Source organism: Oscarella lobularis, chromosome 2 (assembly GCF_947507565.1).
Source record: "Oscarella lobularis chromosome 2, ooOscLobu1.1, whole genome shotgun sequence".
In the NCBI taxonomy this organism is placed as follows: Eukaryota; Metazoa; Porifera; class Homoscleromorpha; order Homosclerophorida; family Oscarellidae; genus Oscarella; species Oscarella lobularis.
In genome coordinates this window covers 3,277,518-3,292,072 of record NC_089176.1, presented here as the reverse complement: position 1 = coordinate 3,292,072, position 14,555 = coordinate 3,277,518, and the positions used below count along the sequence as shown (strand labels likewise).

General features: G+C 49.5%; 6 protein-coding genes across 7 annotated transcripts; 4 read left to right on the top strand and 2 right to left on the bottom strand.

Annotated features, from left to right (window-relative positions):
* The first annotated feature begins 39 nt into the window (after window positions 1-39).
* On the top strand, window positions 40-1,573 carry LOC136200003 (uncharacterized). Its single transcript, XM_065990332.1, has 8 exons — window positions 40-126; window positions 192-306; window positions 370-446; window positions 689-780; window positions 843-942; window positions 994-1,069; window positions 1,223-1,338; window positions 1,402-1,573. The coding sequence occupies exons 1-8, from the start codon at window positions 58-60 to the stop codon at window positions 1,504-1,506; spliced, it is 750 nt and encodes a 249-aa protein (XP_065846404.1). The 5' UTR covers window positions 40-57; the 3' UTR covers window positions 1,507-1,573.
* On the top strand, window positions 1,546-6,559 carry LOC136199995 (sorting nexin-14-like). Of its 2 annotated transcripts, none has more exons than XM_065990317.1 (35): window positions 1,546-1,704; window positions 1,757-1,939; window positions 1,986-2,013; window positions 2,072-2,122; window positions 2,180-2,223; window positions 2,285-2,372; window positions 2,428-2,512; window positions 2,565-2,727; window positions 2,792-2,867; window positions 2,935-2,979; window positions 3,042-3,119; window positions 3,188-3,302; window positions 3,386-3,453; window positions 3,517-3,604; window positions 3,655-3,727; window positions 3,777-3,843; window positions 3,908-3,966; window positions 4,026-4,102; window positions 4,169-4,257; window positions 4,317-4,515; window positions 4,574-4,601; window positions 4,668-4,717; window positions 4,777-4,874; window positions 4,947-5,058; window positions 5,122-5,162; window positions 5,249-5,319; window positions 5,377-5,478; window positions 5,548-5,573; window positions 5,632-5,688; window positions 5,742-5,835; window positions 5,880-5,950; window positions 6,005-6,035; window positions 6,089-6,153; window positions 6,216-6,307; window positions 6,369-6,559. In XM_065990317.1, exons 1-35 carry the CDS (start codon window positions 1,610-1,612, stop codon window positions 6,438-6,440), a joined length of 2,781 nt encoding a protein of 926 aa, XP_065846389.1. In that variant the 5' UTR covers window positions 1,546-1,609; the 3' UTR covers window positions 6,441-6,559. The 2 variants fall into 2 exon arrangements, with proteins under 2 accessions (XP_065846389.1, XP_065846388.1); XM_065990316.1 differs by having other exon boundaries at window positions 1,547-1,704; window positions 5,629-5,688.
* A 25-nt stretch (window positions 6,560-6,584) lies between these two features.
* Window positions 6,585-7,642, bottom strand: LOC136200038 (cation channel sperm-associated protein 1-like). Its single transcript, XM_065990365.1, has 2 exons — window positions 7,637-7,642; window positions 6,585-7,412 (listed from the first exon to the last, which is right to left on the bottom strand). The coding sequence occupies exons 1-2, from the start codon at window positions 7,640-7,642 to the stop codon at window positions 6,585-6,587; spliced, it is 834 nt and encodes a 277-aa protein (XP_065846437.1).
* LOC136200000 (large ribosomal subunit protein uL16-like) lies at window positions 7,282-8,800 on the top strand. Its single transcript, XM_065990323.1, has 5 exons — window positions 7,282-7,880; window positions 7,943-8,001; window positions 8,056-8,302; window positions 8,368-8,530; window positions 8,588-8,800. Exons 1-5 carry the CDS (start codon window positions 7,648-7,650, stop codon window positions 8,738-8,740), a joined length of 855 nt encoding a protein of 284 aa, XP_065846395.1. The 5' UTR covers window positions 7,282-7,647; the 3' UTR covers window positions 8,741-8,800.
* Window positions 8,801-8,825: 25 nt separating this feature from the next.
* LOC136199996 (sorting nexin-29-like) lies at window positions 8,826-14,511 on the top strand. Its single transcript, XM_065990318.1, has 26 exons — window positions 8,826-8,940; window positions 9,000-9,073; window positions 9,154-9,206; window positions 9,282-9,365; window positions 9,501-9,535; window positions 9,599-9,688; window positions 9,743-9,827; window positions 9,883-9,953; window positions 10,018-10,079; window positions 10,137-10,239; window positions 10,290-10,658; window positions 10,714-10,855; window positions 10,915-10,942; window positions 10,992-11,070; window positions 11,141-11,204; window positions 12,734-12,862; window positions 12,998-13,098; window positions 13,169-13,238; window positions 13,317-13,350; window positions 13,417-13,533; window positions 13,592-13,653; window positions 13,709-13,805; window positions 13,859-13,933; window positions 13,996-14,061; window positions 14,116-14,276; window positions 14,350-14,511. Exons 1-26 carry the CDS (start codon window positions 8,937-8,939, stop codon window positions 14,411-14,413), a joined length of 2,319 nt encoding a protein of 772 aa, XP_065846390.1. The 5' UTR covers window positions 8,826-8,936; the 3' UTR covers window positions 14,414-14,511.
* Window positions 11,569-13,087, bottom strand: LOC136199999 (uncharacterized). Its single transcript, XM_065990321.1, has 2 exons — window positions 12,755-13,087; window positions 11,569-12,700 (listed from the first exon to the last, which is right to left on the bottom strand). Exon 2 carries the CDS (start codon window positions 12,615-12,617, stop codon window positions 11,580-11,582), a length of 1,038 nt encoding a protein of 345 aa, XP_065846393.1. The 5' UTR covers window positions 12,618-12,700; window positions 12,755-13,087; the 3' UTR covers window positions 11,569-11,579.
* Window positions 14,512-14,555: the final 44 nt, after the last annotated feature.

Sequence of the window (14,555 nt, the reverse complement as noted above, 5' to 3'; positions counted from 1 at the left end):
CACTGACGCGAAGGCGTACTCCCGCGCTTTTCCGCCGCTGCGCGCGCACAATCTAAAATGGCGACAAAGCAGAAGTCGACTCTTCTCCTCTTCGACGTCGACGGCACGCTGACGGCACCGAGACAGGTAAAGACTGCAAGAAAGAAAGAAAGAGAAGTTGTCGACCACGAAACAAATGCAATCGCGTCTAGGCCATTTCGCAAGAGATGAAGACGTTCATGGCGAGCGTTCGCGAACGCTACGCCGTCGGCCTCGTCGGCGGTTCTGACCTGTTGAAAATACTCGAACAGATGGGCGGCAAAGACGGTGAGATCGTTCGTCGATCGAAAAAAGAAATAAAAAGAAATAACGAAAAAGTGCATTCTTCAGCCATACACTCGTACGATTACGTCTTCGCCGAAAATGGCCTGGTCGCTTACAAGGACGGCGAACTTGTCGCAGTTGAGGTACAGTACACATACCTAGGCTAAGCGAGTCATAAAACAGAAGTCCTACACAAAGGGGAGAAGACAATACCTAATTCGATTTCATGCTCCTGAAGCCCTTAGAGAAATTTCTCTAGTTTCTGTTTGATGTTAGCACAGCGTCTTAGCCGCGAGTGTATCTTCTTTCCATTGTGCAGTTGCTAGGGACTCTATTTTATCGATCTATAACTGACTTCTTTATAATTCGCGTTTCTACCTCGCAGAGCATCAAGACGTTCGTGGGCGAGGAAAAATTGAAGCGACTCATCAATTTCTGTTTGCACTACATCGCAGATCTTGACATCCCGATCAAGAGGTGCGTCATTCCGGGATTTTGGAGCGCACCTACGATATACATTCTACTCTCCTCTAATCAAGAGGAACGTTCATTGAATTCCGTAACGGCATGCTAAACGTGTCGCCTATTGGAAGAAATTGCTCCCAGGAGGAGCGAATTGCCTTCTTCGAATATGATAAGGTTGGAACTGGAACCGTCGCTGTGATGTCTGTGCCACCTATCTCTTCCCAGGAGACGGGAATTCGAACGAAGTTTGTCGCTGCACTCGAGCAGGAATTTGCGAGCTTTAATCTCAAGTTCTCAATCGGTACATCAGTGCATGGTACCGACTTTTTTTTGAGAGGGCTCTTTTGAGCCTTCCGGCAGAGAGAGGTCACTTTAGGAAAAATAGTTTGGTTGTCTGGTTTCTGTTGCAAAGTTGATTTTCTAGTTTATTTAATTATTCCTTGATTTTTCACAGGTGGCCAGATTAGCTTTGACGTCTTCCCGATCGGCTGGGACAAGACGTACTGTTTGCGACATGTCGCTAATGACGGCTTTGATGCCGTCCACTTTTTCGGCGACAAGACCTTTGAGGTGAGAGGGAGTGAGAGCGATTTTTGGGGTCGAAACTGGACTCGCGTTTTCTTTTTCTCGCAGGGTGGAAACGATCACGAGATCTACGTGGACCCGCGAACTGTCGGGCATGCGGTGAAGAATCCGGACGATACGCGAAAAATTTTGACGGAAGAATTTTTGCAGTAAACGAGAGAAGAATTTTTCTCTACGTTGTATTTTTTTTGAAAGTGTGGGAATTCCGAGCTTCGTCTAACGCACGTCCCGTCTCTCTCTCTCAACGAATGGGAAAATGGCTAATCGACATCCGAAGGCCGCTGCATCGCTAAGACCCTTTCTTTTTGTTGGTCTTTTTCTACTTTTTTTCATCTCGATCGTCTTTTCGCGGTGAGGAACTCGCGATCGGCGACGTTTTTCCCTCGAATCGCATTTTCCTTAGCCACCACGCTCTCCTGCGCTGGCTCTGGACAACTGCGTGCGGCTGCTGCGCTGCCTATTGCCTTCTGAAAGCGAAAGCGCTCGTTCCGAGCTTTCTGATATGGATAAAGCGCCGCGAACCGATGAAGCCGACTCTGCCACCGGGATGCGGCATATGCGGCAACGAAAATTGCCAGCGGCATCGGTACGGGCATTCTAAACGTCCTTTTTATCGTCATTTTTTCCCTTAGACGAGGAGCAGTCACTTCCGATTTACAGGTATCTCGTTAGCGCGTGGGTGTGGTGCCTCTTCGATGGATTTTTTTTGAAAACGTAGCCTTGGAATGACGTTCTCGTGCCTTTGCCGGTCGAAGAAGCTCTTTCGGAAGTGAGTCGATAAAGTCAAATTCACTGTGGCGAGAAATTGTAGCTCCTTTTTTTTTAGTTTTTTGAACTGGTCTTACGGGATTTCGTTTACGAGTGGTATCGGTAAGTAGCGCACGTATAAAATGAGGACAGGAGACGCTTGAATATAAAACTAATCTTGCAGGCAGATCAACGATCACGAGGAACTCGTCGATGAATTTCGAAGCAATCTCCAATTCATCATCGCCTCTTTCGTCAAGCGAGCAAAGAAAGTAAAGAAAGAAGAATATATATATATATATATTTTTTGTGTATTTGTATTTGCAGATTGATATACCGAAAGTCGTGACCGAGAAACTGATACAGGCAGGCATGGCTCACCTTCACGTCATCTTTGCAGCGAAAGACAAGAGTAAGATGTTATAGATTTATTTTATGTATTCATTCTCTCTCTCTCTCTCGAGATCCTTCTCTTCGAGGCGCCGCGTTCGTTGGCGCCGTCCTGCGCGAATACGGCGACGACGTGCACGAAGCCGTTCGCGGCGAACACGCGTCGATTCGATACCTACGTCGCGTCGCCGCCGTCATCGTGCCGCGCGTTCTGCCGCCGGCGTCGCTCAAGTCGAGGTAAACGAACGCTATTATAAAAGCACAACGAGATGTTCAGTAATCTGTGGGGGTGTGGTCAAAGGAGTCTCGTCGCTTTTCTCGAGGAGTTGACCGCCTGTCAGCTGCTGTCGAGACTCTGTCGAATCATTTCAAGTCCAGTTCGTTTGTCTGGGTGTTCTCTCGTTCATTTGATTCTCACTTTTATCTTCTCTAATATGATCGTAGGACATTGTTAATAAGATCGTCATCGAATTGATTCTTCCCGCAAAGGTAAAAAGAAAATACTCAGCGGAGCTCCTTTTTACGTCAGTGGAATTCCCTTTCGGCATTAGCCCGTCAAACCGCTCGAGAAGCCGGGCAAGCTGGTTCCCATTCTCTCGACCTTTGCCCGATCAAGCAAACTCAATTCGGTGAGGTTCCGTGTTTTTGTTCTCGTTCTCGTTCTCGCGCGAATTCCACTCACTGTTTTCTCCCCTAGGCGCTGCGGCATCCACTTCCGACAATCCTGTCGTCGACTGACGGCCTGTTTCACTTTATGCAATTCATGAAAGGAGAGGGAACGGTGAATATTTTGCAATTCTGTCTCACCGTCGGTAAACGTCGCGTCGATTGCTCGCGCGCACTCTCTAGCTCTCTCTCTCTCTCTCTCCGTTATTATTCCCTCTACCGTTTTTAGAGGATCTCAATAGGAGATGCATGGAGCCAGACGTATCGGAAACCGAATCGCAGAACATCTTGAGGGAGGTACGCGAAACAGAAAAACGGCCTCAACTCTTCAGTCACATTTTCGTTGTGCGTGCGATACAGGCGAAGACGCTCTACGACACGTACTTTTCTCCCACCGCCTGGGACAAAATTCGCATGGACGATAGCGTCGTCAACGATCTCAAATTGGGTTCGATCGTCAATTGGAATTTTTTTTACTCTTATAATTCTGTCGCGTAGCTGTCGATGCTTTGGACGCGAACGATTCGGTTCAGGGACTGAGAAAATTGCAGCAGTCGACGCCGCTACTAAAGTAAGTTAAGTTTCGCACGCGCGAGACTATACAGAGATCCCTTTATTAGAGCGTACGAACGCGTCTACGGGATGCTCGTCAATATCTATTGTCCGCTCTTTCATCAAAGCGACGAGGCGAGACGCTGCCGTTTTGGTTTTTTCTCTTTCTTTATTTTTATATTTTTTCTTCGCTTTCAAGTATTATGAAATGGTGTGCGGCAGTCGGTTGCCCGCTCGCGCGAGGCCGTCGTCGAAGGGGTGCGTTTTCATTTTCGAATTTCGTTTCGTATATGTTTTCTTCTTCTTTCTCGCGCGAGGCGTGTGAAAAATCGAAACGTTTTCAAGCGACTCGGAATCAAGATTAAGGATCGCTTTCAAGATCACCATCGCAACAGTGGAGTGCAAACGAAAGCGGCGTACCTCTCTATACGCAACGTTTTTTTCTTTATTTCTCCCCTAGAAGAAGGAAAAATGCCGGATCCGGACATACCGGATTCAAGCAATTCGCGCAAATCGCCTCTTCCTCCTCCGCCCGTCGCCGTCAGCCTGGTCGCCCAGTACAAGACTCTCTCTTCCTCCTCTCTCACTTTCTCCTCTTTTCTTATAAGGCTCAATCGGACGACGATTCGAGTGGCGGCGACGACATTGCTGAGGACGAAGGGAGCACGCCCGAGTACGATATGAGTCAATGGGACGTGCGCATTCGTTCGGCCGAAGTGGAAAGCAAAGGGGTCGTCACGCAGCGACTCGTCTGCAAGCTCGTCGTGAAGACGCCGACGCCCATTCCTACGATAGCAACAATGCAAGGTTCGATAAAGATTCGCTGGAGATAGATAGTGCATCGCTTGATTTTTTTGGAATATAGGCGCTGGGTCATCGTGGAATGTAAAGAGGTGAAGAAAACACGAGAGAGAGAGAGAGAATATCTTTTGTTTTTGCATCTGTGTTTGACGCTGTAGGGATTGGAAGCAGTTTCGAAATTTGGATATTCGCTTGAAGAACTTTCACGGTCGGTGATTCGTGTAGACGATAGAGAGAGCGGCTTTATACGGTGTCCGATTTTTTTAGACGAGCTCAACGTTCGGCTTCCGTCGCGCGGTTTCCTCCTGCGAATGTCCGACGAGACGGCCGAAAAAAAGCGATCCGAATTGGAGAAATACTTGAAGGCAAGTTGTCGCCGGCGCGCGGCACGCGCTCGTGGAATTCTTTTCTGTAATTCGTTCTCATTCGTTCTACAGTGTTTGGTGAGTCATCCGTTACTTAGCGGCAGTCAACTTCTCTACAGCTTCCTCACGCCCGATACCGAGAAAAAAACCGCTTTTACGCTGGATGCGGTCGCTAATAAAGCAGGTGGGGTGGCCTATAAGGGGAGCGCGAGTAATAAGGGACGAACGTACGCTCCCAACGTTCTAGGAACGATGCTCAAATCGGTGAAGCTGAAGCTGAAGAAAGAGGTGCGCGAATCTACTGCTTCACGCGACGTCACTTTGCTTTCGTTACGATTTGAATAACGTCTTGTGATTTGTGATGCTATTTGCAGAAGGGCCAACACTTGGAGGCTTTCCTGCAGACGTTTCTCGCCTCCGTCGAAACGGCTCGACCTCCTCACGAGTAAGTACATGTAATGGGGCTGTTGTGCGGACGTGGACACGCACTTTCGCCGCAAAGGGATGCAGCGGTCGCCGAAATGCGCAAGGACTTTGACCGCTGCCAATCGGAATCGCAGGCGTTTGACGTAGAGGAAAGGGATGTCGGTCTAGAAGGGGAAAGGTAGGCGTCAACTTCGCGAAATCTTATAACGAGCCTTTGTGGTAACCCATCTTGCGTTCTCTAAAATAGATACTGGGAAGACAAGCGGTTTAGAGGTAGGACGCTACGGCCCAATTTGATAAAGTTCTGTTGCAGTTGCAATCGTTTTAGAAGATCTGTCATCGGATGCGTTCCATCTGTCGGGTGTGGGTGAAGTGCTGCAGTATCTCAGTAAAGACGAGAAGGGGAAAGAAAAGATCACGTACCAAAGTAGGGTGTTTTAGTTCGCACTGTCTATCAAGTGCCGCGCTGGTTGCATCACGTCGTCTGCTGCGTTCGCGTTTTAGGCCAAAACAGCCTTGAGGCTTATTTGGACAGGTGCTTATCTCTCTTCCGAGTCGTTTCTTTGACCGCCTGTTTAGCTATTTGTGTCGGAAAATGGAAATCGTCTTCCGTGAAGACTACCTCGTTGACATAATTCATTTGCTGAGAGGTTTGTATTCGCTGTTTTTGCGGATCTATAGAAAGAGCTGCTCCAACCAATTAGATCTTCTCTTTTACGATGACGATCCTCCGAGGTTCGTTTACCATTAGAGACATTAAAATGAGTGCTTTACTTGCTATTTACAAGGACGACGAAACAACAGAAAGAACGGGCCGATCAGGCTCTTGATGACCTGCTTGGCTTTCCACCCGGTAAGTGATCATTTTACCCTTTTTCCTCCCTGCTAATTTTGAAGCTCGCGCGCGATCTTTAGGCATCTTCGCGAGCCTCGTAGGAAGACAGAAGTACGAACATCGCACGAAGTTGGTATTCGAAGCCTTGCAATATCCAGAACTGAACAAGCAGGTCAGTGTCACTTCCTACTCGCCGTCTGCGGTGGAAAGAAAAATTCTTCTGTCTGACGCAGCTATTCTTTGTTCTATTGGACGTCGTCATGGCGGAATTATTTCCCGAATTACAAGACCATCTTGTTCGGTGAGACACGCAATAACTATACACGCGCTGTTGAGTCTACAGAGCTGCATGTCTCCTCTATAAAAAAAGTCCGAGTAGTGTGTCAGGATCACCTACGATATACTAAAAGCCCCTCACAACAGACACTTCCTACTATCTAATTTCATTTCTAATTGCGTCGCGTCGGCACTTTGGCGATATCCAGTAAATCAACCAATTCGTAAATCGCCTCGCGCTGAACAGCATCCTCTTTGAGATGATGCTCGAGCGACGCGAGCGACGCGTAGTAGCGACGAATTAGATCGAAATCGGCGTCGGTGACGTCATCGTAATAATTTCGCACGGTTGTCTCGTCGACGCCGTCACTTAGCGCGCTATCGCCGTCGTCGCTAAGTAGTTGCGATGACGTTATATCGGTGACGTCGTCATTGATGTGAGCCGCTTCCGCTTCCGCCGCCGCCGTCGTTGATTGGTCGTCGGCGGCCGCTTGCGCGCGTCCGAGACTGTCGACGATGACGGCGACGAAAAGATTGATGAATATGAACGTTTCCAAGACGATGAAAATGAAGAGGTAAAGGAGTATGTGCTGCGTGTCGTCGTCGCGTTCGCTATAGGCGTAGTACCAGTCGTCGAGTGTGATGAGCTGGAAAAGAGTGACGGAGGCGCGACCGAGATTTCCGAAGCGCGCCGGGTCCGCGTCCCCGTATAAGCCGCGTCCAATAATGGCGAAAATGTAGAGAACGAGCGCCGCGAGTATGACGATGTTACCGAGCGCCGGTATTGATCGGAGTATGGTCGTGACGATTATCTGCAAGTTGCGCAGAAAGCGTATCGTTCGCAGAACGCGCAGCGCGCGTAGCGCGCGCACGACCCGGAAGACGCGCAAAGCGTTCAGAACTTTCGTGTCGAAGTTGCCGACGCCGCGCACGACGAGATTGATTAAAAAGTCGACGGTGCTTGCAAGAACGACGAGAAAGTCGAATGTATTCCAGCTGTTCTTGAAATAGCGCAGTCGCCACGCGTAGAATTTGAGAATAAGTTCAAAAAGATAAATCGAGAAGAAGATCACGTCGAGAAGCGCAAGTTGCCAGCTCGCTTCGATTTCGACTTTTTGAAACGTTTGCGCTGCTAGCGTGATTGTGTTCAGAAATATGACGATTAGAATTGCGATGGAAAATGGGCGAGATGAGGCGACGGAGTGACAGTAGCGGCGAAAGGAACTCGCATCTCCAATGAAATCATCATCTTTTGAAGTGGAACTAATTCGGTCGTTTGAACCGTTTGAACGCGATGCCATCAATGAAATGGGAGCATTTCTGCAAATCGAGTTGCGCATGCTTATTAACGCAACTGCGCGTGCGTGTCTTATAAGCGCATCGTCGTTCTTCGTCATCCGTCGTTTTCTCACTCATCGTCGCTTCTGCGATACTCGAAAGGACACGATGGGAAGAAGACCTGCCCGCTGGTAAGTCCCTACTCGACAAACGCCTCCGAACCGCGCGAACGAACCCTCCCGTACCCGCGCAGCTATCGCTACTGCAAAGACAAACCCTACCCGAAGTCAAGATTCTGTCGCGGCGTTCCAGGTAAGCGAACGAGGCCCACGGGCGACTTATCATTATAGCCTCCTCCTCTCCCAGACCCGAAACTCCGCATCTACGATCTCGGTCGCAAAAAAGCGTTGACGGACGAGTTTCCCCTCTGCATTCATCTCGTATCGGACGAATACGAACAGCTGTCGAGCGAAGCGCTCGAAGCGGGTCGCATATGCGCGAACAAGTACATGGTAAAGCATTGCGGCAAGGACGCCTTTCACATGCGCATACGACCTCACCCGTTCCACGTGCTGCGCATCAATAAAATGTTATCGTGCGCCGGAGCCGATCGGTCAGAAACGAAAAAAAAAATCAGAAACATTTAGGGGACCCCCCTCCTCTCCTTGTTATATATAGGCTTCAGACGGGAATGAGAGGTGCCTTTGGAAAGCCTTGTGGAACTGTGGCACGCGTTAACATTGGCCAACCGATCTTGTCTGTTCGCACCAAGTTGCAGTATGAAGCGTCGGTGGTCGAGGCGCTTCGACGTGCCAAGTTCAAGTTTCCCGGTCGTCAGAAGGTATGGTAATTAATTAATTAAATATTGTCTGTGTGTTTTTGAAATATTTTTCTTTAGATTTTTGTTTCGAAGAAGTGGGGTTTTACTAAGTTCGATAGGCCGGAGTATGAACGACTGAAGAGCGAAGGGCGGCTATTGCCGGATGGTGTCGGCGTTCAGTATCTCCGCGAGCACGGTCCGCTGCGTCGTTGGATTAGTCTTCAAGCTTGAGACTAAGTAGGGCTCTTTTTTGTCTTTCTATGTGTCCCAATAAAGAACGTCGATAACGCGCTTGGGCGTTTCCGAGTCATGTGAACGTTTATCCGGGCTCTGAGCGTTTTCTGAAAAGCAACCGTCGTTTTTCTGACGTTTCTGCGCTGCCGCGAGTGAACGACGGTGCTACATCGATACTCTCTCGTAACTTGAAATGGGTAAGGAACGTTCGGCGTCGCAAAATCTCCTTGTACGCCTCCGAATCGATGTCGCACAGCCGCTCTCGCGCCCGATTCGTCCGTCGCGGAGAAGCAAAACCTTCTCGAACGGCTCTTGGACGCAGTCAAGCAGGTAAAAACGTCCTTTTGCAAAGCTCCTCCTACACGTACTCGCTCTCTCCCTGTCCCTCGTCCCTCGTCCCTCGTCCCCAGTGCCAAGTGCGATTCGGCGGAAAGGCGGAAATCGCTCCCGATTCCGATCCGACGTGAGACGGCGCGCGCGCGCGATTTGCGAGCGTTCTCGCATCTATTTTAGTTTTTCTCTCTCGCGCGTTTCGCAGCGTTGTGTGCTTGTGCCAGCAATTGGAAGCAGTTCTTCAGCATGGCTTGAAGAGGGGAAACACTCGCATCAGCACGACTATACTGTAAGTCGCATCGAGATGAACGTGTGTCATCGCAACAAACACTGTATTATAATTTGTATGTGTACAGCAGCCTAGAGGTCAATTCCTAGTAGTCTTTGTCATTTGTTTTCTTATCGAGTCCGTTCATTCTTTTAGAAAAATGGGAACCTCGCAGAAGCAAGATGGACCCGGTAGAGAGCTATGCGTATTGGCGTCAGTTTAGAAGGCATTTACTAATTACTGATGGGGGGCAGTGTTTTGGCAACTCTTGAAGGAAGTTCTGAGCAAATCAGAAATCGATCGGTTTAACAGTCTAAATAACATATCAACAGACGCTGGCCGAGGCAAGGGCAACGTCGTGGATCAAATCAAATGTCCTCTAGTTTTTTTTCGCACAGGACGAGCGTGGCTGCGCGCCGCTTTGAACGAACACTCTCTCCAGCATTACATCGAAGAAATCCAGAGCAATCAACTTCTTCTCAAGTGAGTAGAAAGATCTCTCTCGCAAATAAATACATTAATTGATATTTTTCGCCAGATCTCACTACGAAAATTTTGCGTACTTGCTGGATACAGAAAGATCAGCGATGCTTCCCCAAATGGCAGCAGGTAAATAGGAACTTGGACTAAAGACTGAATCTCTCACCCACTCACTCCGTTCTCTCTCTCTAAGGTCTTAGTACCATTGTCTTTGCTATAAATATTGATAATCCGGATCTAAATAGTGCGCCGCGGGTAAACTTGATTTTTTTCAGTTATTAGTAAGTAGGCACTATGTCTCTCGTTCTCTAGGCAACGTCTGCGACTGGACCAGATCGTCCAAGTCCATCTCCCAACAATCCTGGCTGGAGTCAGAAGAATATCCCTGAAGCTGTTGTAGCGCCAGAAGCAAAAGGTTTGCAGAACCAGAAGTAATCAAATAACCTTGCAATTCTTCCCTTGCAGAGATTCTAGTCGTGCAAAAGAAAAAGAAAAAGAGGAGTAAAGCAGCCAACACAGCGACAACTTCATCCCATCTGGACGATACTTCGGCTCGAGATCAGCGGAGTGCCGCCGCTCCTATTTCAGTCAATAAAAAGTCGACGTCTCCGTCGGCGAGTCCGTACGCGTCTCAGGGAAGTTCGCCGTCGGACGAGCCGCAGAGAAGTTCCGCCACTAATCCGACAGGAGCGGCCGCGATGGCGGCAACGACGACGACGACGACGACGACTCACAGGCGCAATCGTAGCTTTGGTGGAGGAACGACGACCGGTTTGGACCCGGTTGCCGAAGTGCAGATCGATCAGGAGAGTTTGAATGCCCCGCCGTTACGGGGTATGTCTATAATAAATGTACACAGACTTTGATTCTGCTATATCTCTCTTTTTAGGATCGTCTTTTTCTGGACGATCGCGATCGGCCGCTTTTATGGCTAGCCAATCGTCGAACTCGGTCACTTCTGAAACACGTGCTGCTTTCAAGGCACTCCAGGTGTGCCACCAGGCTCAAAAGACGCTCGAGAGCAACTACAGGTATAGTACTTTCTAATGAATAGCATTATGCAGATACAAAATGTTTTGTGTGAATCTAGACCTGGACCAGATACGTCGGAGATTACGGTAGCACTTTCTATTTCTTTTGCACTGTTGTGCAAGTTTTGATTTTCAGCCGCCGCAACAGGAGGTAGAGTCTCCCGCCGCCGTCTCTCCCCCACCGTCGTTGGGATCATCTGACTCGATGACGAAAGGTGTGTGTTCTTTCGTAACCGGGGTTTTGCTGAAAACAAATTTCTTTTTTTTTCTATTGCGACACGTTAGAGGAACTGAAACAGGCCATACTAGCGATGGTTCAACGAAAGGACGAGGCGGAAGCTCAAAACCGGTAAGCCGAGAGGAGGGAAAATAGAGGAATTACGCACGCACTTGGCGCGCATCTATGTAGCGTAGTAGTTTCGGTTTCAGTTCCCCCGGACGACTTTTCCCCCGCCTAGGGAGGGGCGGGCTCATTAGGTTTTCATTTTCTTCGATACGCGATCGGCGCGAGGTTTCGCTGGGGAATCCTTTCGGACTCCCTTCTTCGTTCTCACGCGAACACCCGGTCTCGGTTCAAACACGAATAGCGAAAGGCTTTATTCACTTCCCAATAAGGCATTGCCAAAAAAACAACAGATACGATTGAAAACCGGGCAGTAGAAGCTCGCTTCGAAAAAGCAAATCCCCCCCCCCCCCCCCCCCCCCCTCCCCTCCCGAAAACGCTCTATATCTTGGATTTCTCCTCCTCCTCCTCCTCCACGTTGACACGCACGCCGGGAACGAGCGTCGAATCGCCGTTGAGATAGTACCAAACGAAACGCATGACCTCGTTCGCCGTCGGTCGCTTTGCGTACACGTCGACGCTGGCGCTCTCGCACCAGCGCGGCAGCGACGGCATAGCGTTCACGTCGACTATGAAGCGCGGTCGCAGTTCGTCGGGCGCGCTACAGTTGCTTACGTGCGCGCGCCGGCGTCCGTCGCTGCACGCCACGTCGACGTTGAAGTAGAAATCGCGTTCGACGGCGACGAGCGGCTCGATGTGGCCCGTCTGGCGATCTTGCACGACGAGCCACGTCGCGAATTTCTCGTAGCGCATCGCGTTTTTGAGATAGTGTTTGCCCGGCATGCCGATTTCGTTCAAGTTGAGCGTCCACGTTGCGCGCGTGTACGGCTGATCGTCCAATAGGACGCAGCCCGTAGTTTCGACTCGCGGATTCAACGTCGAACCGTCGATCTCGAAATACGAATTCTTGCTGTAGAACGGCAACGTTTTTCGACGATCGGCGTCGAAGCATTCCTTCGTTGACAATTCCCAGCGCGCGTAGCCGGTCGTTTTGTCGCGCGGATCGACGTACGTGTGCTGACTGTGAAAGTCGGCGATTCCCTGCACGAGACCGATTCGAAAGCGTCCGACCGTCTCGCTCGATATCGCCGTAACGACGACGCGCATTTCGACGAGAAAACCGGGCGCGGTCATCGTAATCGAATCGTGATGGCATTTGAGCGCGGGACGCGTCGTCTGTTGAATGATCCGCGCTTCGCCGCGCGTCGCGATCCCGCGCTCTGTACGGGCCTTCTCCTTCTTAAAAGCGTCGGCGTTGACGAGCGATTGACGCGGCACGTCGACGCGAATCAGGAGACCCTTGTATTGCCGTCGAATCGGCGACGAGCAATCAGGCGACGTCGTCGTCGTCTTACGTTTGCTTCGCAATCGAAAGAAACTCGCGATGCGTTTCGATAACGATACGTGCTGCGACGACATGACGCGCTTCGTGTTATGGCTCGCTCGAACGGCCTCTCTAAATTTATACAGCACTCCTCACGTGCGCTTATGTCATGGGAAACCTAGAGAAAAAATGTCCCCGCTTTTTTTTTTAGATCGTTTAGGAGCCAAATTACTGCTGCTGAAGCTGAAATCACAAAATTGAATACGGATTTAGCGGAGACGAAGGCGATATCCGCGGTAACCGAAGAGGAACTCAAGGCCAAAGTCTCATCTCTTTGCAGGTACTCAAGCCCTCGCTCTCAAAGAACCTATTGTTTCTATTCCAGAGATTGTTTTTTGTTTTACCGTTGCTCCCTCGGCCCTTTCTCCTCCCACTCCATCTCAGGGACTCATCCCCTAGATTGTGTTCTTTTCAGGGAAAATGAATTATTGAAACATCAGCTGAAACGCTACGTGGGAGTCGTTCAGACGATACGACGAGAACGAAGTGAAAGTCTTCCTAAGGAGACCCTAGAAGGCAAGTGAACAAACGAGGGGAGGCGGAGGAGGATGTTAGTGGGGGCGATGGAGGATATGGGTTTGCGTAGCCGTATCCATGGTGCCGTCAATGCCGCCAGCTGCGTCGGAAGCTTCTCGTTTTCGTGCTGATTCCATCAGGTAACAAAAATAGGCGGCGAGGGGGCGAAGGGTATCTGTTGCTTTGCCCCGTGCCTCATACTTTCGTTCCACATGCAGTGAAGCGGAACATTACGAAAAGAAGCTTGTACAGGTAGGTAGATATTTGGTTCTGATTTGATACTGTATCTGTTATTTTTTGTTGTTTTGGGCTGCCTAGGTGACGGAAATGCACGGCGAACTGATGGAATTCAACGAGAAACTCCACATCCAATTGCTTCGTCGCGAAACGCAACTGAAGCGACTTCGACGCCAACTCGCCTATTACAAGGGCGTGGTGAGTCTCGAAGAAAAAAAACCTATTTAGTTGTCTAATTTACTATGCACGCCGAAAGCCACTGGAAGATGATGACGAGATAAGCGGGAGAGCGAGAAACGACTCGTTGGCGTCAACGAAGTATGAACGTGTCCATGGACCTCTGGAAACGATTGATCGTTTCTCCCTAAAATAGGAGCTTGACTTCGTCGCGACGTCAATCCCTCGTCAACGTGTGGATACCGTCGGCGTTTTTAAACGGACGCGGGGCGGACGTTCATCACGTCTATCAAGTAAGAAGGGGGCTGTTCCGCGCGGGAGATCTAATCTTATTTTTTGTTTCGAGATTTTTGTGCGCATTCGCGACGACGAGTGGAACGTGTATCGACGCTACGCGCAATTTCGGGAACTTTTTGCGCAGGTCGATATCATATCTCGCTTTTTTTTTGGTCTTTCGTTTTTCGAATCTTTTCTCTCGCGAAGGCGTGCGAGTTTCTTCCCACCTTGAAGTCGTTTCAGTTTCCGCCGAAGAAAACGCTCGGAAACAAGGTACGGTAGAAGAATTTCAAATTTACATAACAAATTACTACTGCTCAATCGCAGGACGAGCGATTCGTTGAAACGCGACGCAAGAAACTGCAGGAATTTCTTCGCTTTCTTTTCGACATCGTAACGGTCGGCGGCGAAGGAATCGACGGCACGGCGCTCGATCTCAAAACGAAGCCGACAAAGAAGGCACTGATAAAAGCCATACCGTTCTTTTCGTGAGTCTATTCCGGCGGCCTCGAGGCAATAGACAGAGTATGGTTCACATCTGTTTCCTTTTCCTCGTTCCAGAGATGCCAATATGGAGAGACCGGACGGGCCTCCGGTCACATCTCTTGAATACAACGGCTTATAAGATGAAGCCAGTCTCTATTGGTGTTTTTGTATAGATTTCGAGTAATTTTTACACGTCCTTTGCCTGCCTATAAATTATTTTTTTCTGGCAGCTCTCTCTCTCTCTCTCTCTCTCGATCTCTTCATTTTGATTCTGCGTGTCG

Coding starts and splice junctions, on each gene's coding strand:
- LOC136199999 (XM_065990321.1), bottom strand. CDS start 12,617: ATGTCGTCGCAGCACGTATCGTTATCGAAACGCATCGCGAGTTTCTTT.
- LOC136200000 (XM_065990323.1), top strand. CDS start 7,648: ATGAAATCATCATCTTTTGAAGTGGAACTAATTCGGTCGTTTGAACCG. Junction 8,303..8,367: donor TCGTGCGCCGGAGCCGATCG/GTCAGAAACGAA, acceptor TGTTATATATAG/GCTTCAGACGGGAATGAGAG. Junction 8,531..8,587: donor AGTTTCCCGGTCGTCAGAAG/GTATGGTAATTA, acceptor ATTTTTCTTTAG/ATTTTTGTTTCGAAGAAGTG.
- LOC136200003 (XM_065990332.1), top strand. CDS start 58: ATGGCGACAAAGCAGAAGTCGACTCTTCTCCTCTTCGACGTCGACGGC. Junction 943..993: donor CCTTCTTCGAATATGATAAG/GTTGGAACTGGA, acceptor ATCTCTTCCCAG/GAGACGGGAATTCGAACGAA. Junction 1,339..1,401: donor TCGGCGACAAGACCTTTGAG/GTGAGAGGGAGT, acceptor TTTTTCTCGCAG/GGTGGAAACGATCACGAGAT.
- LOC136199996 (XM_065990318.1), top strand. Junction 9,074..9,153: donor TCTTGGACGCAGTCAAGCAG/GTAAAAACGTCC, acceptor CCTCGTCCCCAG/TGCCAAGTGCGATTCGGCGG. Junction 10,659..10,713: donor GAATGCCCCGCCGTTACGGG/GTATGTCTATAA, acceptor CTCTCTTTTTAG/GATCGTCTTTTTCTGGACGA.
- LOC136199995 (XM_065990316.1), top strand. CDS start 1,610: ATGGCTAATCGACATCCGAAGGCCGCTGCATCGCTAAGACCCTTTCTT. Junction 2,868..2,934: donor GTCGAATCATTTCAAGTCCA/GTTCGTTTGTCT, acceptor ATATGATCGTAG/GACATTGTTAATAAGATCGT. Junction 3,728..3,776: donor CAGTCGACGCCGCTACTAAA/GTAAGTTAAGTT, acceptor TCCCTTTATTAG/AGCGTACGAACGCGTCTACG.